Source organism: Galeopterus variegatus, unplaced genomic scaffold, assembly GCF_000696425.1.
Source record: "Galeopterus variegatus unplaced genomic scaffold, G_variegatus-3.0.2 Scaffold2470, whole genome shotgun sequence".
Classification (NCBI taxonomy): domain Eukaryota; kingdom Metazoa; phylum Chordata; class Mammalia; order Dermoptera; family Cynocephalidae; genus Galeopterus; species Galeopterus variegatus.
Window position 1 is genome coordinate 104,866 of NW_007728581.1, and position 27,441 is coordinate 132,306.

The 27,441-nt window shown below is 37.1% G+C and overlaps 1 protein-coding gene across 1 annotated transcript in view; it reads right to left on the minus strand.

Annotated features, from left to right (window-relative positions):
- Positions 1–379: 379 nt before the first annotated feature.
- LOC103597929 (dynamin-3-like) overlaps positions 380–27,441 on the minus strand; it is a 152,185-nt gene continuing 125,123 nt past the window's right edge. The window contains exon 14 of the mRNA XM_008581809.1: positions 380–511. Coding sequence (XP_008580031.1) covers positions 380–511 — 132 coding nt within the window. The remainder of the gene's footprint in view (positions 512–27,441) is intronic.

The following is a 27,441-nucleotide window of genomic DNA, read 5'->3' on the forward strand; positions in this document are numbered from 1 at the left end:
ATTAACACTGCATCAGTTATTTATTTCATTCTTAAGATGTTCTATTATGTTGGGTCTGTTCAATACATGATTTAATGAAAACTGCTTTCACTGTACCAGTACCTTGACATTACTATAAAGAAGGAAGTTTTCAACTCCTTATCCTTAAATATACTTCTTCAGGTAAGCAAACATATGACTACATCGAAGAAATAGAGGATAATAAATTTGGGGAGAATATTATAAAATTAAAAATCTATGAGGAAAAAAAAAAACAGTGCTTCTTTAAACAAACACTCCAAGCTAAATCTCAGTGAAAGAGAACCACTGGTGTCCCAAAATTGTATATCACAATAATATCGATTAACTTTAAACCAGAAGCACTTCAATAAGAACACTGTCACTCTCTGTGGCTTACCTCATCATCTTTATACCAGGACAAGCTTTCTGCAGTAAGGACGAACCAGTATCCCTTAGAGCCTCCCTTCATGATGCCAATGTTGCTGATAGTTAGCCAGCCCTTGCGAATCACCTGCAAAAGAGCAGAAATCAGCAGAGGTGTTTAGCTTAACACAAGCTAATGGAGACTAGAGGTCTCTTCTATGTGAAGTTAAAAACAAGATATAAATTGCAACAAGAACACCACTGTTCCTCCAAAGCTCAACTTCTGTTGAGCTATTCAGGGGAATTTATCTCCCAAAAGTGCAGATGACCAGAGGGAAGTCTGTCTCGTCAATGAATTAAATCAAAATCTCGGACTCAAGTGGATGGCGGAAGCAGAGGGACTGAAACAGATAGGAATGAAATGAGGCAGACTAGTATCCTTGTGCCAGGCCTATTTATGACATTGCTGCTACAGTTAAAACACATTTAGTTCATTGGATGAGTAAGAGATTCTCCACGCCCACTGCCTCTTCTCCCCTTCCAGCCTACTGGCCCATTTGTTTGCCTGGTTTGCAGGTCATTACGATTTCCACCAGTGACTGGCCAGCAAATGGTGAAAAGAAGAAACTCAAGTCAACCAATTAGCTCCTTGTTAATAGCCCTGAATAAGCCTGTTTGAGGGAGAAAGCTGAAATAATAAACTGAAACGAAAAGTTTAGGGTTTTTAATGGCCTTGATTTATCCATGTACTTCTGGTTGTTATTTGTCATACTATAAAACATGTAGCATCTTCATAAAAATCTTTAAACAGCTTTTAAATTTTAAAAGATTAACAAGTTGGATTACAGATTTGACAGAAATTATTCATAAATGACATTTAAAGGAAAATGTATTTTTTTCTTACAGATGTTGTAAAGTTAGATGCTGTTTCCCATATGGCCTAGTTTACCATGTCCTCTATGCTAGATAATTTTGTTGTCATAGAAGAAGAAATGAAATACTATAATTTATGGAATTGTTTGATATTCTTCTATATGTCAAAAATTGTCCTATACCAAAAATCATTCAATATCCCAGAAATCCTAAAATATTAAAAAGTTACTTATTTAATGACTAGTAAGTGTCAGTTCCTAAAGGAAGATGAAACCCTAATAATTAGATTTCATTTTTATGTTGCTATTACGTTTTCTAGTTGAAGGAGGAAGGCCACTCCAAGGGAAAATTATGAAATAAGCAAAGTTTCTCATTACTGATCTTCCAAGCCTCTCTCCACACTCCCATTCCTGCCACCCTTGATTTCCTGTTTCAGCATCTCCCAGTTGCCCACTCTCTTCTTTAGTGCTCTGTTGCTTTTATAGGCCCCCATATAGCATCCCTCTTACATGTAGACTAATGCAGTTTTCTACATTGCTCAAAATTACTCCTTCTACATATTCTCTATTTCAAAAAGAAGAAAACAATATTTCTCAACATATGGTTTCTACTAGCAATATTATAATCATTAGGATCAATTTAAAAATACAGGTTCCTGGGCCATCTTCTAGTCTGAACAAATCAGAATGCATATACATATATATATACCTATATATATATATACAAATATACATGTATATATACCAATATATATACATATACATATATATATACCTATATATATATATACAAATATACATGTATATATACCAATATATATACATATACACCTATATATATACATATACATATATATACACACACACACACACACACACTCAGGAATCTACATTTTAACATTCCCAAGGTGATTCTCTTTCATACTGAAGCTTGAAGAGCACTCTATATATACATATACACCTATATATATACATATACATATATATATATACACACACACACACACACAGAGGAATCTACATTTTAACATTCCCAAGGTGATTCTCTTTCATACTGAAGCTTGAAGAGCACTACATGTACACATACAATCAAAACTTCATTTTCCTTACAGCAAATGATGACACCTAAGTTTTAATCAGAAGGAACCTGTTAAATTATTTCACACTACGATTATTGCCCACCCTATCAGGGCTTGCAAATAGCACACTAATCATAGCACTCAATGAAAGTACACTAATAGTTAGATTTTATCAGGTATCTTTGGATATAGAAAAAGTCTTCCAGATACTCCACAAATTGTAGTCAGCAAAATGACCATTTCACCTACTGATAGAACAGGCTGATTCCATTAAAGAGAGCCATGAATTTAGTTCAGTACATATTTATTAAGAACTTATCATATGTCAAGGTGAAAAAAGTATGATGATGCCACAATCCCTGCCTTCAAGAATCTTATAGGGAAGGCAGACCCATAAAAATATAATTTCAATATGACAGCATAGCAAAAGAAGGGACACATGACACAACTCAGGAAGCTGTGCTAGACTTGTCTTTAGGAGATGGCACCTCACAGGGCCTGGAGCAGGAATGGAATTAGGCCAAGAAGAAGTTTTTCTCCTGTTCATTTGTTTGTTTGTTTTCCAGGGAGAATGACAAACAAGAAAAAAGTAAGAAAAAGCCACTTAGTGCAGAAAATGTATAGTGAGGATGAAGAAGTTGAGAAGAAGGTGAGGCACAGTCAGAGTGTACCCTGTTCAGTGAGACCTCAAGTTTCACTGACCTCGCTCACCTGGCAGTACCAAAAATAAATGTCAAGTACATATTCCTAATGCATGTATATTTATTTTTAAATTATATATGGCCATCATATTAATAAATTGTGTACATTATATGGAAATATACAGAGAGTAATTTGAAAGTATGGCATAAAGATGAAATAAATTAATCTTTTTGACTTTTTAAAAATTTTGTGGGGGAAACGTATTTTGTTACATTTGTCACTTTATTATGGACCTCTTGGAGACATAGAGCAAGGATGCTTAGCATCAATGTGTATAAGAAATATTAATAAATCTGAACTATCTTCTTATTTTCTAGACAAAAATGCATGGAAGTGGATGTCCTACTATATCCTCCTATATTCCAATGGACTTTGCAAGCTCTCTGGGACACAGAAACTAGGTTATATAAGCTATTGCAGTAACCTCAGTGAGAAATGACCAGGGTGTGAACTAAAGCTATGACATATAAGGTTGAAAAGAAATTAACCTAGTGGAGAAATACCTAGGAGATAAAATCAACAGGACCTATGACTGGATGAGAAAGGGATTAGTGAAGGGAAAGAGACTAGAACAAGTATAATAGCACATGGTTATCAAGCCATGGGAACTAGGTTTAATTGAGATGTGTGATGAATATAAAATGCACACCAAATTTTGAAAACTTAATACAACAAAAAGAACATAAAAATCTTATTAATTATTTAATCTAAGTCTGGCACAGGAAAAAGGCCAAGGATTGCTAGTAAAGAGGCAGAAAATGAGAAGATAAAAAGCCTAAAGAGATCCATGAGGTAAAAACAAAGGAACAGGTACAGTTGGCCCCCTGTATCCGTGGGTTCCACGTCCATGGATTCAACCAACCTCAATTAAAAACACTCAGAAAAAAATTGCATCTGAACATGTAGACTATTTTTTCTTGTGATTATTCCCCAAACAATACAACAGTATAACAACTATTTCCATAGTATTTACATTGTAATAGGCATTACAAGTAATCTAGAGATAACAAAGTATATAAGAGGATGCACACAGGATATATGCAAACTCTATGCCATCTTATATCAGGGACTTGAGCATCCCTGGATTTTGGTATGTGTGAGAGGTCCTGGAACCAATCCCCCACAGACAACAAGGGACAATTGTACTATGTAAGTCAAGGTGAGAATAGAGAATTTAGAGTTTAAAACGATGTAAAGCAATGAATTGCCTGATCTGACTGGCACCACTGGATACATCTCTCAAAGATGAACCACTATGTCCAGAAACATTTAATGTTATAGCTGAAAAGGACATTTCTTAAATATCATTGCATACAGAGGATATAGTCAATAGAGCTATATGAAAATTATGAGTTGCTAATAACAGCCAAGATAAAATTTGCAAAGAATTGACATAAAAATAATTAGAACAGATTCAAGATTATCCCTATGACATTACAGTTATTTGTATTCCAATAAACTTTCTAATTTGGAGAGAAAAAGGAGGATTACATCTACTGTGTTGGGAGTGCGCATGGACCACATCCCTTCACAGGCAACCACGGAAGTGTGCTCTGCACCGAAAGCTGGCAGAAATGAAGTTGCTGTCAGGAAAATTTTAAGAAGCTCTGATCCAATCCCAGCCATTTCTTTAATGAGGGTACTTCAAAAAGTTCATAGAAGGATTCATATTATATTTCAAATCTATTTTTCCACAAACTTTTTGAAGCACCCTCAAGCACTAGGAAGCAGATTTGTCACAAATGTACATTTTTTCTCAATGACAATCAGCCCAAAATAGGATTTTAGACAATACAATTTTAGACAATACAATTCCTAATGAATTGAGGGAGAGAGAAATGATGAAATCAAGGTAAAACAGTGGAATGAGATAGAAAAAGGCAGATATTCAAGAAAAATAGTCAGAACACAAGGGGTAAAAACGCTAAGGAGAAATTAAGAAGAAGAAAACCAAAGGAAAGTAAGCAGGGAAGAGAAGACAAAGACTAAATAAAACTTGAAAAAAATTCCAAAACAAATGGGATTAGTTGTCGAGTCCCTTCATAGAGAAAGATAAAATATAGAATGCTAATTTTGTATTCAAACTTAAAATTATCAAAATAAATCTTTCATCGTTCACTACAACAGCCACTTACAGCCTTTCAGGGTTTGCATATCAAATTCTGTTTTGAGTGCTCAAGTAAACAAGAGCAAGCAAGCCCGTAATTATGTGACTAGAAAGGATCTGGAGAGCTGAAAGGGTATGTTCTTATTTGTTAGGCTGAAGATAAACCATTTTTAAAATATTTACTGCCATAAATACACCCAAGCTTCTTTTGCCAAATATAGAAACTTTGAAAGCAACTGCAAGACCAGCAATAGTGGAATAGCCCCACCTCTTCTCTTGGTGTTGATCCTGCCCTAAGAGAGCATGTGTTCTAGTTACTTTCTTCCATGCTATAAAAAAGCAGGCCTTGTCAAAGCTGGCAAAACCTACATGTTAGGGGTAAGTTCAGACCCCAATATCTGGTTGACAAGCTGGATCATAAAATTAATACACAGACAAGAAATAAAATTATATAGAGAAAAAAATATATGTAGAAAAGTTCTAGTGCAGCCAAGGCCTTGAACTCTGCAAGCTGGGGATTTTGGCCTTGGCCTTACTTATAGTAGACCGTGAAAGTTTGTTTTTTGGTTTCTTTGGCTATGCAGCTGGCTTTTAACTGTTGAGGCCTGGGTACAGGTTATAAACCATAGATCTTTTCATAGTTTGATCTTGGTAGACTTCAAAAGCTTATACATAGGCTTTCTCAATAGATAAGTGGCTTCTTCTATAAAGGTAGTTTACACACTGCAGTGTTTACCTGGGCAAATGCTGGGGAGCTGCATGGGCCCATCAAAGGCATAGGCCAGGTCAGTCACCCAGTTGATTGGGGTGGAGTTACCTTTGCAAGGACAGGCATCCTCAAGATACAGGCTACTTGTCCTTGAATTTGGCCAGCTGACATTTTCCTGCACAGGAGATTCAACTATAGGGAAAAGAGTCTTTTCTATATAGGGAAAAAATTTTCAACTATAGGGAAGAGTCTTCCCATGTGTGGGCCTGAAAGGCCTTAGGAGGTAAATCTAGATTTACTACTTTTACACTGTAAGGTAGCCGAGGTCCATATGTACCAGAGAGCACTCTTTAGGTCCTACTTTTAATCTGTTAGGGCCAGTCGTAGGTAGGAAGGGTTTAGATCAGCTGCCCTTGATGCATTCTGTACTCGGGGCCAGGTCAAGGAGGGAACTGTGGAGAGCTAACCCTAACTCATGTGGCTTATTTACAGACTTAAATGCCCCCCCCCACCCCACTCCTAAGCACATGTTCTCACGTTGGCTATAGATTAATTATATCAGAGAGAGAAAGAATGCTTAGGAAGCCTAGGCTTCTTAGACAAAGAAATTATTTAATAGGAGGCAGGAAGAGAAACACAAAAGCAAAAGAAAAGTAAAAATTTTGAGGTTTTGAATATACCGCATGGAAAAAGAAAGTAACTCAGATAATTTCTGGTAGGTGACCAGGGCTGTCATTCTTGCAAATTCCAAAACTTTGCAGTCAACAGCAACGTTTCAAGGGTTCTTCTCTGAGACTATCTACATAGATGGCTTTGCCCCTTGATGTTAAGGGCATAGTGGTAAAGTTAACCTCTTAAAAAGAGATTTCTCCCAATAAATTTACAGGTTCACAAACAACTTCAAAAAACAAAAAACAAAAACTGATTGGTAGCTTTGTAGGACTAAAACCAGGAAGGTTTTGTCCATCTACCCTTTCTCATTCAGTACCTCAGAATGTCTGCTGTGGTCAGTGGCAAGACCTAGGAAAATGGTCTGGAAACATAAAGGGCCCTGGGATAATCGCTTTAAAGACTAGGGAATCCATTTGTTTTATTAAATTTGATATGGAGCTAGTGCTGGGATTATCTTTTGTGTCCCATTCTTTGCTTTATTTATGAAGTAAGGAACACAAGAGACTTTCAACTTCAGAATCCCAGAAGAAACAACCCATTCTTATGGAGGCCAGCTCAGTGTGCAGCTGCTGGAAGAACCTCAACTCCACCTGGGCAAGAGAACCTCTTGGGCTGAGGCCGAGAGAGTAAGAATTGAGGGATGACTTTAATTTGATGTTCTGTAAGTATCTTAGATTTTGTAAACTCCCTTGGGAGTGTAATCTTTGGACTTGAATTTCTGGGAACTTGATAGTAGGAGGGGGTCCATATTTACATTGAGGATATGTCTATTCTGTTAACTTTTTATTACTGATGTGTAATATATAATAATATATTAATGATGCCATTTGATCATTGCAGAATCTCTGATAGGCTATGGAAACAACATGGCGGAACATTATTTGAAACAGGAAATAAGGAACAAACATTTAACTTTGGGTATAGACTGGCCTTGGAGTAGATTTTGCCAATGCACTGTTTTGACCCATTTCAGAGCCTTCCGCCCACTAGTGGTCCTAGAAGGATACCCATAGGAGCTGTGCTTAGTTTTGGAGAAGTGGCTTCAAGTAGGTAGATGTCGGACTGATAGACTGTTGATCTCTTCCCCCAAAGGGGGCCAGACACCACCCTGGTTAATCATCAGTGTAAGAATTAAACACAATGGGACAAAAGGTGGAAGAAGATTTAGGAATACTGCCGAGGGGTGGAGGATAAAGGCCTCACTCATTCTATCCCAGTAGGAATAAAGTGACTTCTCAGATTGGTCAGTCCGGAAGGACAGACAGGAAACTGTAGTCTAGGCTTTTCTCTTCCCCATTCATCATGGGAGCTAGCCTGCCCACAGAGGGCACACACTCCAACAGAGGAAGGAAGGGGTTCATGCCTGGCATTTTGAGGGATAAGTTCAATTCAGGAAAGAGTTCAAAGGTCTTTTCTCACCTAAGACACTCGATATATCAGTCAGCCAGTATTTCCTGAATGCCTATAGTGGACCAGGCATGGTGCCAGATGCCCTGACTCTATGATCACAGTGGGCCACCATAACTAAGCCAAGGTGCGTCCTATCATGATGTAATGTACAAAATAGATTGTTACTTCTGATGAACTAATCTTCTGACAAGGATAAAGTAGAAGTGAAAACAAGCAAATAAGCAGAAGCATATATAAAGAGATTTAAAGAATAATCAAATTAAGATACAATATTGTTGTTTTGTGTTCAAGACTACAAAATCAATTTATCACTACTAAGAATGAATTAGCTAAGTAACATTTGTGTGTTTGGATGGGCCTTCATGGTTTTAACTGTCTAGGAAATCTGAGTTTCATATCTGAAAAAGGCAACGTTAAGAATATAATTTGACTCCATTTTTAGGAGTTCAGGGATATAACAATAGCTAACACTTACTAAACATTACTCTATGCCAGGCATTATACAAAGAGCTCCACACGTATTATTTCTTTTAATCCACATACTAATTCTATGAGGCAGGTAAATTTTCCCTGCACGATAGGTGAGGAAACTGAGATCACGCTCCTGTTTAACTGCCAAACCCATGCTTGTAATCAACAGCCTTTCTTGTAGGCTCTTACGCACCGTTTGCCATTTGCTCCACTTTGCAGAGCACGTGCAGAAGGTTCAGCCTCTTAGCACTTGAATGAAACAAAACCGCTCTGGTGGTCTTATTTCAGAGCTTCAGCCCTTAACCCACAACACATACAAGGATATTAGCTACAGTATAATAGCAAGCAATTGCAAATGGCCCACTTGTCTGACGGGAAACTGATTAACAGGTTATAATATAATCCTCTGATGTTTAATTAAGCTTAGCAAAAATACCTAATACATGATGTGAGAGAAACATTTTTGCCAGGGTGTACTAACACGGGGCAGGACTCTAGAGTCAGACTGTCTGGGATTGGCTCCCAGTTCCAATACTTGCTACCTGGGTGACATGGGTAAGCTATTTAAACTTTCTTTGCCTCGATTTCCTCATATGTAACATGGGATAATAATGATACCTGTAACATAGAGTTGTTGTGAGGATCATATGAGTTCATATATATATAAGGTCTTAGATCAGTACCTACTGGTATTATTATGTATGGTATTACTTCATGTATTTGTTAACGTAAGGATAGAAAAAAAACTGTAATATATATCAAAATGTTAACTATGATTGAAAATTGATATAAAGTTATACGTATTTCCTCCTTCAATTTCCCTGTACTTTCCCTATTTTCCTGTAAAATTCATGTTATTAAAAATGCAAGTTGGCATCACATTATTGCTTATTTAAAACAGGCAATTTCTTGAGATTCCCTTTTATGTGTAATGAACACAGCATGTTGGAAAACTGAGGCAGATTATAAACAACCTGGTAGTGAAATAACCCAACAACAGAACATAAAAAGAATTCATTCTGGTGTAATATATGGGAAATCACCGTGATGAAAGAAGTTAGATTATTTTAACTAAAGAACTGATTTGATTGACCAAAAACATATTAATGTGTGCAGCAAAAACAGATTGAAAATAAGGAACCAATATTTAATATTCATATCAAATCCCCTTTTTATTTTAAGAAATAGCTGCCAAAAAGATAATAACTCTCTGGTTTCTCTGTAAAATCCAACTTCTACATAATAACACTGGCATAAGTTTAAATTGTAACCACCTAAATAAAATTTTGAAGGTTAAACCGAGCTCCAAGTTATTGTTTTATGAAATAACCTTTCTATGTAACCAAAGGGTCCCCCTTCCTGCTTTTTTTCTGGCCTACTTGTAAGGTGCCTCCATCACCTTCCATTCATCTGCCCTGTAAAAGCACCAGAAACCTCTGCCCGCTGAATTTTCCTTCCAGAACATTAGCCCATGCTCACATGAGGAGGGCATTTTTCATGCCTCTGTGGCTCACTAGGCTTTTGCACTACCTGGATTCACGAAATTACTCCTGGAGAATTTCTTCCCTTCTCATTGTATCCCAGAATTTGCTCAACTGCCTGTTTATGCATTATTCCTGCCATATGCACAGCTATTTCTGAAGAGTTTGCTGAGTGAGCTGTTTATTCTCAGAGTGTACTCACCTAAACCTCTACAAGATCCAGGCCATTAACCATGATGAAAATCAGAGCTCTACTTTTTTCACTTTTTTCCTGTGTATCTTTTCCATGTGCAGAGCTTCCTTTGAAGTTAATGGGCTCTCCATGTGGAAGGGATTCCAAATGATACAAAACAGAATGAGAACTAAGCCCATCATCTATTTCTAACATTCAAGGGCAAAAATATACACATACAAGGAAAAAGATGCCTCACAAATAGCAAGGCCTGAATAAAATTTGGATATTTTACTAAAAATAATCCAGAGAGTTTCTTTCAGAGAGTAAAGAAAGCACCTTATAAATATTTATTAATTCATTTAGTAGAAAATTAGTGAGCATCTTATGTCAGGTAGCACACTGGAAATACAAAAATAAACCAAAAAAAACAAAACAAACAAAAAAAAAATAGACACAGTCCCTGACCTTCATGGAGCTTATAGACAAACAGGGGAATAAACACCTAAACAAAGTCTGACTCAGATAAATATAAAATTACCACTGTGGCTGGTGCTGCTGAGGACTGGCTCAGTATGCTAAGAGAGCTCTGACTGACTTCCATAGGGTATAGGAAAAGATGTACTTGAAGTTTTTAGCACTTGAGCTAAAATTTGAAGGGCGTGGGGTGGGCACAGGGATGGGGTAGCAAATTCAGCAAGGCCATAGCACATAAAGCAAGAGGGAGCCTGGTGCCAGATAAGTTTAGAGAGGAGGCAGACCATGCCTCGCCATGTAATTTATGGGAAGAAATTCGGTCTTAATCCTGAGAGGAATGGGAAGCCTTTGAAGTGTTTAAGGTAAGGCAGCAACATAAGATTTAGATCATGAAAAGTTTCCTTCTAGGCCTGGTTTGGTGAAGAGATTCAAGGGATGAGAAAGCATACAGGGAGATCAGATAGTTGACTATTGCAGAATCCTAAGTCACAGGCGGTGCCAACTTTGACAAGAGTGATGGAAATGGACATATGGAGAAGTGCATGGATTTGAGGAATACTTAGGAAGAAAAAGTAGTATGACAATGACAAACTGGATATGGAAGATGAGAGAGAATGTGGTGTCGAGGATGACTCCCAAGGCCTAACTTTATGAAACTAAACAGATTGTGGAGACATTCACTGAGAGGGAGCAGGAGGACTACGTTTAGAGAGGGGATGAGTCATAAGTTCATTCTGAACATGTCAAAATATGAACACAGGAAATAGACCACGTTCTATAAAGAAGTCCAGATCACATATACAAATTTGTGAATTGTTGATTGTGGGTGACTGAAGCTGTGGGTGTGAAAAAAATGACATCAGTGAGAGTTTGAGTGAAAAGAGAAGAGGACCTAGGACTGAGCTTTGAGGAAAACCAACATATAATAGCTGGGTGGGAAGGATGAACCTATAGCAGAGTTAGAGGGTGGCCAGAAGGGTGAGAGAAAAAAACAGAATACTGCATCTGCAGAAGTCGATGGAAAGGAATGTTCCAGAAAGGCAAAAGGATTGAAAGATCAAATACCACTGTTAGGGAAAGTAAGGAATATTTCCTGGTTTGGGTAACATGGGGGTTACTGAAGAAACAATATTCAAAATATTTAACAACTAGTATGACATCAGCCTGACCAATCCAAACAGGTGTTGAGGTCCCAGTGCTAGAACAGGGTATGGGCAGCTCCCATCTGAAATGGTCTTTATCCTTAATTTCTGGATATAGGGGAGGTTGGAGGAAATCTGAGGGAGAGGCTTCTGCATCTGTGATGATAGATGGGCACTTGCAGGAGCAGCCAGTCATAAGTGATATAAAAGAATTCAACATTAGAAAACCCACTATGGCTCTCCTGATACAAGCTGGCTGAGGAACCTCACTAAGTGCTGTTTCTGTGGCTCAGTGTAGAAGGGGAGCAGCCAGATTGGAATCGATGGAAGACAGAGTTGAAGTTTTCCCGTGCAATTTCGGTTTCATATGATGAATTAATACCTCAACATCTTCTAGATGCAGAAAAAAAAATTCTCCCACAAGGGAAAAAAAAAAAAATTAAGAATTGGCCAATGAAGAAAACACGTATCAGAGAATCAGTTTTAAAGAAGTTCCTGAAGGGCCGGCCCCGTGGCCCACTTGGGAGAGTGCAGCACTGGGAGCGCAGCGACGCTCCCGCCGCGGGTTCGGATCCTATATAGGGATGGCCGGTGCGCTCACTGGCTGAGTGCGGTGCGGGCGACACCAAGCCAAAGGTTGCAATCCCCTTACCAGTCACAAAAACGACAAAAAAAAAAGAAGTTCCTGAAAATTTTGGCCCATATAGAGAAGCAACAAGATGTGTTATTCAATCACTCAGGTTAAAACTGCAGACCAATTTATGAATGCCAAATGATGAAAATTGCTAACAAATTCTAAGTTTTGGGTACCTAGGACATTCTACAACAATTTATTTATCCCTCTGAATTTATACTCCTCTGAAGAAGAGTATCAGTAGTATAACTAAGGATATGCCCAGTACACTCAGGCATTAAATAAATTTTAGTGGCCAATCCTTCATATAGAACTCCTTACCATAAATATGAATGTTCTAGGGGAAAATGTATTCACAAATCCAACGTGTAATCCCAGTTATAAATCTCTTCCAATATAAGGGAATTAGGGACCTTCTTTCCTCACTTTTTGGGTAATTGATTGTTCTGTGGATTTGGGCAGTGCAGGCTATGAGAATATTGATGTCAACAAGAAAATAGTTATGGGTGACCAGGGCTTCCTCCTTGTTCAAAAACACCTGTCAGCTTGGTTACCCCCATTGACTGCAGCCAAGGTCCCAGACAGTGGCTTATCAATTCCTCTTTTTAGTGCCACCAACTCTTATGTTTGACCCAGTTGTCTTTCCTCCTCTGGCCTGTTGAGTAAGAGAACATCCCTCACAACTTCTTCTTTGATTTTATGCCTCAAAACCCTCTTTAGCACTTCTAAGAAATTTTCTGCTAGTCATTATAAGGAGACAAAATAAAAGAGCTCATTCCTATAAACAACCCCTTCCTCCTTCCTCCTTCCTCCAGTCCAAACAGGTTTTGGCTTTCAAAGAAAGACCAAAGATGACTCTTATGGAAAATTGACTCACAAAGACTAAAAATACAAGAGCCATGTACATATCCAGGAAAAGGTAGCCATTCTGATGCTCTACAAAAGACAGGGGGCTTAGGCCTCAATGAAGACTGAAGTGATTGTGGGTTGATGCAAGGTTTCCCAAAGTATGTTCTAAGAAAAGCTAGTTCAGAGAAATATTCCATGAAAAAAAGTTTTTCACGGCTAAACAAGTTTTGGAATTTCTGCAATACCATATCCTCTTTTCTCAGGTGCACAATGCACATTCTTGTATTAAAAATGCTGAGAAGTTCTGAAGTAAACACACCTTTTAACTTTGTTTAACATAATAGTACTCCAAATTTGACCATGAAACCCTATTTTCACACTCGAAAGTATTCCAAATGTACTTCAGAAAACAGTGGGTTTGTGGAGCTAGGGGGCTTCCTAGGAGAATAAAGGGTCTTCAGATATGGGAGAAAAAAGGGAATATCTGTTGAAATTTTACCTCCCTTCTCCCTTTTCCATGCTCCCACCCCAGTATCTCACCCACACTATGCACGACTGGCTTTGGATTGACCCCAAACAAAGTGTGAGAAAAGAATACTGGATGAGGGACTGTATCAAGAAACATCCAGGTCTACAGCAGTCCAAGTAAATAGGGGGATAGAGAGCAAAGAGGTAAATGCATAAGGGAAGAAGAGAGAAAGCACGTGCGAACCTCCTACAGGTTCTCTTTAGAATGATCACGTGTGTGTGAAAGACACACCTACCCAGAGGACAACACAGAACATGCCATCCTCAGGCAGTGTACCCCGATAAAGAAACAAGCTGATAACATGAATTGGGAAAGGGAAGAAGCATGTGAATGTCCCACAGCTTCTGATAAAAGGTCCAACCCGAAAGAACTGATATTTCATTATAGTTTCAAAACACCAAATTTATTTATATAGCAAGTGCTAACTTTTCAGAGCCAAAGACAAGCTGAGTCTAGATGTTAGAGATACAAGATCCATCCATCCATCCATCCATCCATCCATTGAATAGATGGTTATCGAATACTTACTATTTTAATTAAGTACCTATCATAAGCTTCTTGGTACTAGAACTTGTATGCTTATGTTGGGGTCGTGGTGGGTGTGGGTGGAGGTCAGGAACAGATAATTATGTAACCGGAGATAAGTACTATAGGAAAAAGAAAAGCAATTTAAATAGGATAATGATAACGAGAAGGGTGTGTGTGTGCTTTTCCACCTAATCAGGAAGGGCCTCTCTGGTAAAATCATGTAGATAGTGTTTGCAGGGTGGGGAGAGGAGGGGATGAATTCCAGGAAGAGGGAACAGCAAATACAAAAGTCCTGAGGCAGGACCAGCAAGGAGGCCAATTACCTGAATCATGGTGAGTGAGGGGTTGAACGGTAGGAAACAGAATCAGAGAGGAAGGAGGGACCAGATCACATAGGCCTTGGAAGCCACTGGAAGGTTTTTAGGTTTGACTCTCAGGAGGATGGAAATCATTAGAGGGTTTTGAAAGGTAAGTGATACGATTTGACTGTTTTAAAGGGAGCTCTCTGGCTGCTGTGTAGGGACTCGGGAGAGCAAGAAGAGAAAAGACCAGTAACCCAGGTGAGAGATGCTGGCTGCCTTCAGCAGGGCGGTGGCGGTGGGCCGAGTGGGAAGTGGTCAGATTCCACACATGACAGGATTTGCTACTGGACGGGAGATGTGGTGTAAGGAGGAGAAAAAAGGAATGAGAGCTCTCCTGCAGGACTGGATCCCAAGCCCTTTGAGGACAGGAACAGCATCTAATACCTCTTTCTATCCTCAGCACCAAACACACAACCTACGCCTTTTTTGTTACTGTTGTTGTGGATAAAATCCTAGAGGATGAAAAGACTACACGGTTTCCATAGATACAAACATAAGGTGAACAATTGGTTTTTCTTGTTTGTAGATTCTGTTGTGAGGATGAAAATAATTTTGATGGGAATAATTGTGTTATCAGTTTTTAATCAAATATTTTCATTCTGTCAACATTTCTCACATACTTTCTATGTACTAGACACTAGATGGCAGGAAGGTTATAAAATATAAAATAAAATTTTTGACGGACTTCAAAATGAGCGTAGCCTCACAGGTGGCGTCAATCTTCTCATCCAGAAGTGAGGACAGTAGTACCTACTGTTGGAGGCCAGACGGGAAAACAGTCACCACTACTCCATAAGCAGGCATTATATTAGTAAGTGTTAGGACAGGGATCAAATGGTACAAACGTGTAGGGGAGGGAAGGACCCTATTCATTAGTGAGATTGGGGCATCTTCGTTCTTCTGTACTCTTGCCAAATTGCTGTGTAGAACAGATGTGTAAATATAGAGAGTCCTGGAGATTCCGGTAATGGAAGAACCTTTATGGAGAGCATGAAGCAAGTGGAAATGATCACCGAAATCTCAATTACCCACACCGAAAAGAGAAACAGTGTCTCAGGACACCCAGCCTGATCTCCCACTCCTCTCTGCCAGTGTGCTTCAGCTGCACTGGCCACCTTTCCAGGCCCGCTGTGCCTCCTGGCAGGACTCTGCTTCCTGACCTTCCTGTGGCTGGCGACTTCTTGTCACTCAGAACTCAACTTGCACCTCCCTCTTCAGAGAGCCTTTCCTATTGCCTCTTTCCCAAGTGTCCCTTTGCCTTCACTTTTTCTTACATCAACCAATTTTAATTCTCTGCACTGAAAATATATCCAAGTTTTTCTTGCTCATTTGTCTTTTTGTTGTTCACTTCCTGTCTTTTCCACCACTAAAATAGAAGCTTCATGAGAACAGGAACTTATCTGTCTTATTTACCTCTCTACCCCCAGAAGACTGCCTGGCATTCATTCGATAAATAGGAAATCAAATCAGCAAATAATGCTAAAATCCCTTCTATGGGCTATATTATTTGCCTCTTTGTGTCAGATTATTTAAGAAGGATGAACACCTAGAAGATATTTATTATTGAGATAGACCTATTGGAGAATTAAAATGTGATTGACTAAACAAAGGGAATAATTCACAGGAGAATCCACATGATGTAGGATGTGCTGCACAATTTTACAATTTTTGTAAAAGCTGTGGACGCTTTAATTGGTGTCGATTTTTGATACCAGAAAGTTAAAGGGTATGTTAAGAAAGCATGAACTCTCTGAGTTTCTGTGAACACATCTGTTCCTCAATTATTAAAAAAAGTTGGGGGGGAGCAGAAGTAGATAATAACATTATGGCCCCTGGTGGAACTGTTGTGAAAATTAAATGATGTAATCCATAGGGCAGTGCCTGGCACAGAGAAGGTAGTTAAGGAATGTTAGGTGGTCTACCATTTAGTCAACCAAGATAAAACTTAAAATAACAATGGTCATTCTTGGAGTTTATTTTCTGAATGTTATTTTGACTTCTTTCCAAAAACTTCCTTGATAAGACAACTCTTTCCCTAAGAAAACCCTATACACCTTTAATCATCAAACTACACATTCAGTAAATATCCCACATTCTGTAAATAAATAAGGCGCTCACTATAACTCAGAGGACTACTTCAAACTACTAAAATTATTAAATTAGAGGAGCCATAGGAACTACTGGCTGAGTTAATGTTTTCTGGTACAAGTCTAAGAATTCAAAAGGACAACTTTATTCATAACGATAATGAAAGTGATTGTCAGCTCTTAATAAATATTTACTATGAACAGTGTACTTTACATGGATAATCTCACTAATCTTCTCAACAACTCCATGAAATATATGCACTGCTCTTCTGCCTGTTTTTTCTTTGAATACTGTAAGGCATAGAGAGACTAAATTTTGTTAACATGAGTAATTTAGCTAGCAAATGGCAACTGAGGACCCAAACTCAACTTGGACTCCAAGCCTATGCTACTGAACACTGTTCTCTATTTTCAGAGATTAAAAAAACAAACAACAAAAAACCAGACATTACTATAGATTTTTTTTCTCATTGGATAAAAACTGATCTTTCACATACAAAGATTGGTTACATTTTCACAAATTATACCTATTAGAAAATGAAAAGACTGAAGAGGTTTAGGGCCAGAGTCACTGAGATAAAAGAATCACTTGAATTTAAAAGCCAAAAGAGTGGAAAGGACCAAGACTTCAAAGTTGATTCCTAGCTCCACCATATTAGTTGTATAGCCTTGGAGAACCTACAAAGCCTGTTTCTAGGAAACAAGCAGGTTAGATGCCCTTGCTCTGGTGCTGAACTTTATGGGTTCAAATCCTAACTCTACCACATACTAACAGTGTCACCTTGAATAAGTTATTCAACCTCTCTGTGCCTCATTTACCTCAGTCATCGAGCTGTTGCTACCTACACCACAGGCTGTTGTGAGGATTGAAGAAAATAATAAATGTAAGGTGCTTAGAACAGGGCTTGTATATGAGAAATGCTTAATACATATTAGCTATTTTTACTGTTATCCATCAAAACAGAGATAATAGCATATGCTCTGTAAAAGAACAAAGCACCTAACACGCTGTCTGATACAAAACAGCCATCAATAAATTTTAGCTATTATTATGATTATTAAAAAATAAAACATACCAGAGAATGACAAGAAGTATAAATATATATAGCAGTTTCTGGATACTGTAACATGCTGAAGAAAAAAAAAAGAGTCCATCTATGATACTATTTTAATACATAATAAAGAAGCTCCAGTAGCCCATATGACTCTCTTCCTTCTCTGAACATTTAATGTGCTCACTGTCTATATTTAGCACTTACATCATCTTGTTTTAAATTACAGTCAGCCGTCCGTCTTCCTGGGTTCCATGGATTCAACCAACCCCAGATTGAAAATATTAGAAAAAGATTGCCTCTGTACTGAACACTTTTAAATTACAGTCAGCCGTCCGTCTTCCTGGGTTCCATATCCATGGATTCAACCAACCCCAGATTGAAAATATTAGAAAAAGATTGCCTCTGTACTGAACATGTGCAGATTTTTTTTCTTGTCATTATTCCCTAAACAATACAGTATAGCAACTATTTACATAGCATTTACTTGTATTAGGTATTGTAAGTAATCTAGAAATGATTCAAAGTGTACAGGAGGATGTGCATAGGTTATATGCAAATATTACACCATTTTATATCAGGGACTTGAGCATCCCCGGATTTTGGTATCCCCAGGAGGCCCTGGAACCAATCCTCCATGGATACTGAGGGACAACTACAACTGTGTGTGCTGTGCTCCCATTTTCCCAATAAGACTATATCCTACTGGCTGAAAGCATGGACTTTCTGGGTGTGTAGATCAATTCTGCCATTTACTACTAGCTCTGTCAACTTGTCCAAAGATCTAGCCAAGCCTTATTTTTTTTTTCTTCTGAGAATTGGAACTAACAATTTTAAACTCAAATAGATTCTATGAATAGTAAGTGAGATGAAATGTACACAAAGTACTCAGTAGAATGCCACTAATAAGTGTTCAATAAATGGTACATAGTATTATCAAGTAAAGGCCAACTGTGCTTTATGCTCCTTTGGAATACTTATAGCTCCCCTACATCACAGGTTAGTCAATAAATTATTGGTATGATGGTTCTAAACCAAGGGCAATACCAATACCAAGGACTATTTGTAAACATGTAACAGGCATGCTGTACTGTCACAATGTCTAGGAGACATCTACTGAGTAGAGGTCAAGGATGACAGAGGAAGAACTCTCATCTAAAATGACAATAGCACCTGCTGCAGTTCAAGTATAATTCATAACTGGTGTCTAGCTCTAATCATTAATCAAGCTCAAATCAGTTTCACTGTAAGACTGGAATTCACTATATTCAGAACCACATGTAATAATTTTTGTGATGACATATTTAGGTGGGAAACTTAATCACCATAGGCAAGCCTGAAATGACATCTGTGGGTGGATAACAATTATATTTAAGAACCGTTTTTTTCCCCTCTGGATGACAAAAAGTAATGTTTTAAATTAATAAGCACCTTTAATACACTCTAGACTCTACTTAATAATATCTAGACTTTCCTTATGGATGTTAACTTCAAAGTTATGGGTCATTATTTTACAGATTATTTACATACCTGGCCATTTAATTCTAGATTTTAAAATATTTAACTCATTCATTCAACAGTTATTTTTTGGACATCTATTATGTGCAGATTCTATGTCAGAACAGAGAATATAGTAGTGACAATGGCAAGTACTGTCCTTGTTCTAACAGAATTTATAGGCACGTGTGGGAGACAAACATTAAACAAATAAATATACAAAACTTGGGTGAGAAAGGAGCAGGTTTCCATGGGAACACGCAGTCGAAGACTGAAAATAGTGCAAAAGTCAGGGAAAGCACTCCTAAGGAAGTGTTATTTAAATTGAGGTAGATGAGGAGTTGTTATTTGAGCAAAAGTGGAAAAGAAGACATTCTAGGCACAGGAAAGAGCACACGGAAAGTCACAGCAGGGAAAGAGTCTGCACCACTGAAGAAACTGACTGAAGGTCAGTGTTGCTAGAGCAGAATTCAGGAGTGCAGGAGCAAGAGAAGGCACAGGAAGCAGGCAGAGAATGGACAATAGATTTTAGAATCTGGGCTTTATCCTAAATATAAAAAGAGTGTTTTTGAATGGTTGTATGATAAAGAATAACAGGTTCAGATTTTTTTGTTTACAGCAAAACAAAAGAAAAACACATCACATGTTTCACTTGTTTGTAACTTCAGCAAAAAGTTTTAGGGGAGAGGGTTGGAACTTCTGATTAAAGTCAGTCTTCTACTTATTTGTGGATTTTAATTACTTATATTCTTCCTGACCTCCTTAATCATGGCTAATTGAAAATTGGCTGTAACTCAAGATACTCCGTGAGGAAACTTAATAAAGTATATAACAGATGAATTCCTGATTTCTATTGAAAACTGAATAACATATAAGTAACAGGCATTCTGATTTCTGATGGGAAATGGAGAGGCCCTGGTAAATATCAGTCATCCAGAGCAGCTATTTTGTTAATCCCGTAAACTAGTTGCAGATGTTGGCTCAAATAGCTAGGCTTTGCATCTGTAATTTTAAAATTGTCTCATATTTCTAAAACCTGACTCTGCGTGCACCGGAAATCAGTGACATGAATTATGAACTTCAGGAAGAGGAGAAGCACAAGAAATGCCAGAAGTGATAGGAGATAATATTTGGAGCAGTGGTTGGCTATGTGCACAGGATGAGCGAAGGATGACATGGTTCCTTCCTCCAGATCATGGATTCTGCAACCAGGCATTTGAAAATGAAACCCTGAAAATGGATGTCGCAAACAAGAGGAAGTCATTTATAGATAGTTGAGTTCTCAAAAACAAATCCTCCTTTTCCCTTTCCCCTCCTCTGCTTTACAGCAGGTCAACAGGAAGACCAGAGTTGCTGGAAAACGAAAAGAGTTTTGAAGAGAAAAATATTGAGAACACAAATATATGCTAAAAATTTCTTACCTTAATTTAAAAAAATCATTTTTAGTAGACTAGGGAAGGAAACAATAAAATGACTTGGTATTAAACTGCTTTAGATATGATTGTGCTCTCGCATAAGAGACGTAAGCTAATAGAAACTCAAACCTTAGAGGAAAAGGGGATATATATGGTAGAACTCCATAGGTAAGAAATTCACATTATATTGCAAGCAAAGAATAGTTGTAAGCATTAAAAATTATTTAAATTATGGAGATGACTGTATTTAGTATTAATCTTTGTATTTCTCAAGCTCATTTTTATTTATGTTCATCATTTGCAAAGTAGTGTTCCATCCAGGCAATATAAATGGCCGCACATCTAATAATCTCCCCACAGGGGCCATCTATCACAGACTAAGTGTGTAAATAACCTCACCAGGAATCAGAACAAAAACTTCAGCCAATTATTTGGTGAGGCAAGAACACAATGAAAAGCTTCAAGGAACTGAGGTTCAGTTATGAAACCAGGACACTCATTTCCTGGATAGGGAACATTCATCCTGTAGAATTTAGCCTAGCAGAATTCCCTGGGGTGGAAAATGGGTTGGCTGCTGAGTCAAAGAAATTTCATAGTAACTTTGAGGATAAGATGTTTCATTCCTTAGTTTAGCTAAAGCTCTACATATTTACATTTTATTCAAGAGATTATCTCTAAGTTTTATTTATTTTCTGCACTTATATAATTAGGAAATGTATACTGCAAGGTAAATAAATCACTTCGGTCTTTCCAGAATTTTTCAGATAAATTTGAGACCAGCATTAACTTTTTCAAGCTAGTAGCTTGAAGTCTACTTCAATCAAATCACGACCTTGCTGTACCATGCAAACTACTCCCAAGGAAAAATAAAAATGACTCCCGAGAAGCTGTGAGAGACTTGCTCATTTCAAATGTCTGCTGGTGAGAGGGAAAAGAAAATAAAGAATTTCACTAAGAGGTAGGAGACTTATGGCAAACGGAATTTTGAACTGAGATATAGAGCCACTACAAGGGAAATCTGAGACCCTAAAATTAGAAGTTGCATACTTATCTGAGGGGGAAAAATGACTGTTCTCAAATGAAATTATCCCATTACAAAACAAAATTTTAAATGTTATGATAAAATATCCCAACAATTTACACTTACGCCAGGATTAGTGCCCTGACATTTAGGTACCTCGACACTGACACTCAAGATAGAGCAGTGAGTCTGGAGTGATACTGAGAATGGAGCCCACAAACCTAACGACCCAAGCCTAACCATCTAACCTAACCCTTCCTCACTAATATGGCCAATGTGAGCTTTCTTTCCTGCAGGACTTATTGAAACACGTTAAGACTATAAAGATATTTCTGTATTTTCAGCATCCTGGGTTAAACACTGACTCAGGAAAATTTCTGTAATGCTATTTACACTGAGTGTGAAAAGATTCGTGCTTTAGGACTAGAAACTGCAATTTGCCTTGGTCATGGTGAATTTGGGGCATATTTATGTGGTGGGTTTGATTTCAATATGGAAGCAATGAACAAAAATAACAAAAGAGATCTACTGGAAATATATACAGGAATTTTCCAGCTTCTATTTACTTTTATTTTCACTGTGATAATAAACCCGTGGCATCCTTCCCAAAGGACTTTCTGGTATAAAATATTGACATTATCACTAACCAAAGATCCCATGGCACCTTTACAGTCAATAAGGTTTTATAACTCATCTTTTGCTAATCCCTTAAATTGCTAAATTGAAAGGACTGGGGTTCTCTCAGGATAATAAGTAAAGAAATGGGCATCCCATGCAGGAGTCTCAGCATGTGAATTGGTGGTGAGACTCCCAGCCAGCCAACAGCTGACAGTCCTTTTGCTCTCTTTTACATTCCACCCGGTAACTACACTGAGTTTCACCATTTTCTTAAAGTCTCCATATAACTCCTCCTCCCCTCACTCCCAACAAATGAACCAGCCTTCTGTTTTACCTAGTAAATTGAGGTGATCAGGAATAAACTACACAATATTTTTCTTTTCTCCCCAGGTTCTGTGACATTTCTCTCTACAACAAATGAACCAGCCTTCTGTTTTACCTAGTAAATTGAGATGATCAGGAATAAACTACACAATATTTTTCTTTTCTCCCCAGGTTCTGTGACATTTCTCTCTCAGTAGGAATTTTAAGAGTATTGCATATTCATTCTTCTTTTATAAATAACTTCGTTTCAAATGCAAGACATACTAATCTTAAAATGAATAATAAGAAAATTAATTTAATGGCACAACAATCATCCCCAATAACCAAATAAGGCTTATACCAAAAAGCAAGAATGTTTAGTAAATATATCAATATAATAAGTTACATAATTTGTTCAATATGTAAGACCATGATCTGACCTCAATGAAATTCAATGCTCATTTCTGATAATCTCAGATACAAAGGAATAGAAGAATTTATTTATCATACTAAATATATTTTAAACCAAGATCCAACATCAAAACTAATGATAATAGACTAAAAGCATTCCCATTAAAATAAAAAGCAGGCAAAAAATCCACTAGTTTATATTGTTCTGAAAGGAATAACATATGAAAATAAAAATAAAAGTCACAATTGTACACAGTTAAGATAAAAATTACAATTAAATAAAAACTACTAGAGAGTCCAGTAAATTCCACTGACACAAAATAAATGCTTAAAAATCAAGTTTTCACATAGCAATAAATAATAAAAAAAATAACTGAAAAAATCTCATAATTACAACATAAGGTCATTTCCAGTTATTTTATATTTTAACAAGAAATGTAAATCCACCTATATTAAGGAAAAACAAGAAATTATAATAAACAGAACAAACAACTATCTGATTGGATGGGAAAACAGAACGTGAAAAAATGAGACTTCATCCCATATTAATTTATAGTCTTTATACACATTCAATTAAAATTCAAACAGAACTCTCGTTGCAATATGACAAGATTTTAATCTTCATCTGAAAGAATGAGTAATCTACAAAAGCAAAGTACATTTCTGAAAAAGAAGAGTAATGAAAGGCAATGACCTGGCCGATATTAAAATGTATTAGATAAACAACTGCAACAAGTAAAAAAGTGTCACTGTCAAAAAATCAACAGATGGAGAGACAAGATAAACAATCTAGACACAAACTCTAGGTTAAAGAGCCTGTTCTTGAACAGGATGAGGCCAGAATTCTGCCATTTATCATTGTATTACTCAGGGTGAACTATTTAGCTTTTCTAAGCTTCAGTTGCATCATTTATAAAACAGGAGAAATAACGGACCTACCTCATAGGATTGCTGTAGAATTCCACAAGTTGTTGTAAGAAACACACTTAGAGTAATACCTAGCCATACACAGAGTAAGCTTTTAAGAAATGTGAACTCCTATGATTATTACACTATTATTGTTGACATTATTATACAATCAAGGAAGTATTACAAAACAATGGTGACAGTATGGGTCATTCACACAATGATATTTGTATATTTGCTTCTTTGGAATAAAATAATAATAATAATAGTAATAATATCCAATAGTAATTAAGTTGTTACAACATGCAAAGCCATGCTCTCAGTGCTTTACATAAACTAATGTGTTTAATCCTTAAAACAACCCTAAGAGGCAGATGCAATAATCATACTCCTTTTGCAAATGAGGAAACAGAGGAAGGGAAATGTGAAGTACCTGCCCATGGCTGGCGACTAGCATTCAGACTGCAGAATCCACGCTCTTAACCACTACACTCTACTCCCCAAGTTAGTGCCTCACCTTGTACCATGAGCCATGATTAATCCCAGACAGATTACGGAGACAAATGTCAATAATGGCTTCATAGAAATGCTATAAACACATGGTTGAATATTTAAACTACTCTTGAAGTGGACATCACCTTTCTAAATGTAAATGCAGTGGAAGAAATGAGAGAGAAAAGAGCAATAGCTATCACTATGATACATTTTTAAAAACTGTACTTCAAGAACCGTATAAATAAAATTAAAGCATCCACAAGAAAATGAGAAAAATACTTGCTAATAAATATGACGAAAGGTCAACATCATTATTATATCAAAATTCTATTGTGAAACAATAAAAGTAAAAAATTTCAAAGAGAAATATAGGCAAAGGCATGAATGGTTCATTCAGGAAAGAAAACTAGTGGTCAATAAGCATGAAAATATTTCTTCTTATTAGTAAATTATAAACATAAATGACTATGGTGATCAGCAAGAAAATAACTTCGTTTTATAAAACTAAATATAAAAATCCATAAAACCACTGGAAGAAAATATAAGATAAAATATAAATGCCATAAAAATGTTTTAAGTTGTCTAAATCAAAATTATAACCCTTTGTTTCATAATTTACAATAAACAAAGTTAAAGTCAAGTGATGGGTAAGCTGAAAATATTTGCACTATATATAATACATACAATTAATATCCAGACTATAAAGAATCCTAAAAATCAATAAGAAAATAACACAACAGTCCCTAAAATGGGCAAAGGACACGTCAGACATTTCATAGGAGAGGGGATACAAATGTCTATTAACTATATGAAAGGCTGCTCCAGAACCTGCAATAAGTGAAATGTAAATCAAAACTGATACATTATTCTTTTTATCATACTATCAAAAATTATATAATTATCCATTCCTGGGGATTTACTTACATATATGGTTGTTGGGTCTGTAAACTGGGTCAGCTTTTTGAAAAAAACTGGAAACAACACAAATGTCTATCCTTAGGGGAATGTTAAATTAAGTTTGCACATCTATACTGTGGAATACCGTTGTCTTCTGTCTGTGTATTTACATGGAAAGATCTCCAAGATATATCATTAAGCGGATAAAGTGAATTCAACCTCAGATATATTTTCTGAGCATCTACAATATACCAGGTTCTAGATGTTGTTAGGGATACATAAATAAACAAAAGAGACAAAAATCCATGGCCTTTGTGGAGCTTACAATTCTAGCATAAAACACGTACAATATGTGCCCATTTTTGTCTTTTCAAAACACAAAATAAAGTGTCTTTGTACGTGTGCATAGTGTGTTTATGTGTGTATGTATATATGTATTTATACTCCAAAATAATTACAGTGGTTATACCTGTGGAGGTGAGTGGGATTGGGTGAGGTCAAAGGTATATTTAATCTGCATTATTTAACTTTTTTCAAAAAAATAAAAATTATGTGTTCAAAATTACATGTTACATTAATTCTTTGTGCTAAATAAGCTGTATGTGCACATAAGGGAAGAATTGAAGCAAGAACTAAAGAGACTTGAGGAGTGACTTCTGCTTTTTAAGATAATACACAGCTCTATCCCGACCAACTACATAAAATGTCTCTGGGGCCAAAGGACTAGAGGATGAACTAGCCGGTTAGGGATAGAAATGAGAACAATCCCACTGCAATGAAGCTGCAGTAAACGTGGGTGCGACATCCAGGGGCTGACCACTGGCATTTCCATGCACAGAATCACAAGCAGTAAGGGGTGGCATTAGGTGGATGGAGGAGGAGAGGCTTTGGGTCACCCTGAGATGAACTCTCCCTGAGGGAGACAACCAGCCTCTTTTGGTGCTGGCTGAAGTAGCAACCCATACGGACCCCTTCCACCACACAGATGTCTGTGCAGAAATAAGGTGGGAGCTTCTTATCTGAGAGGTGGAGTCGAAATTAAAGACATGGCACGATTAAAATAGTGAAGGTTACTCCTCCAGGACCAAGGAACTGAAACCATACCAATGTCCATAAACACTGAAAATGGTCATGAACAGGCAGACAGTAAGATGTCATTTATCTCTTAAATCAGGGGAATGCTTAGGTCTGAAATTACAGAGGTTGATCAAATAACAGCTTCTCCAGTGGGAGATGTTAAAATTCAAAAATGTTACAATAATTCCAGGAAATTTGAATCATACAGGCATTTAATTTACATGGAATCAAACATACCACATTTGTAAAAGAGACAAGCGAAGAGGACAAAAGAAACAGGGGAGGAAAAAAGAGAAGCGGGGAGAGAGGGAGGGTAGCTGTGGGGCAGCCAATGGAAGAACGACAGGAGAGAACCCTCATTTAACCAGTCACTCTTTCCCCTGGTGAAACAAGACCAGGCCTCTACTGCCCCAAGGAAAGACCACAGCTGAGGTATGGGCGGGATTCCACCTATTGCAGGGATTTTTTCAAGGTAATTTTGAGTAGGTAGGATTTTCTCCTGACTAATTTCTAAGCTCTAAACCCTCAATTAAGATGCAACTTGGCTGTAAAAATACAGCACATCTGTGTATTTTCTGGAAAAAAACAAAAGTGGCACACATTAGGTGCTATTCCAAATACAAGTATAGATTTAAAAGCTGCAGAACAAATCAACAGGCTGTACATTTCACTAAGTGTGGCTTTCATGGAGTCCATTCTCTATTTTATTAAAATAATGATTGTTGTATTTTTTAAGCCATTGATTGGCCCCTTTGGAGATATTTTCATAGAATTAAGGGATAAAAGGGAACAAATAAATCAGCTTATTATAGTTTTTTTTGTTGTTAATCAGATTAATTTTTATAAATCCAAGTTCATTCTTTTCAAGATCTAACAGCTTTACTATAAGAAAAAATTTAAGTAATAAATAAAAATAACAGCAAATGAATTTAAATGATGTGACTTGCCATAATTGAGACTATGAAATGAGATTCTTGATGCAATTTACAAACTATTAGAGACAGTGGTTAAACACTGTGATTAAGAGAAAAAGGTCCACAATCAACTTGCCTAGACTTCAATGCGGGTGCTATTATTTATAATCTACGTGACTGGGCACATTA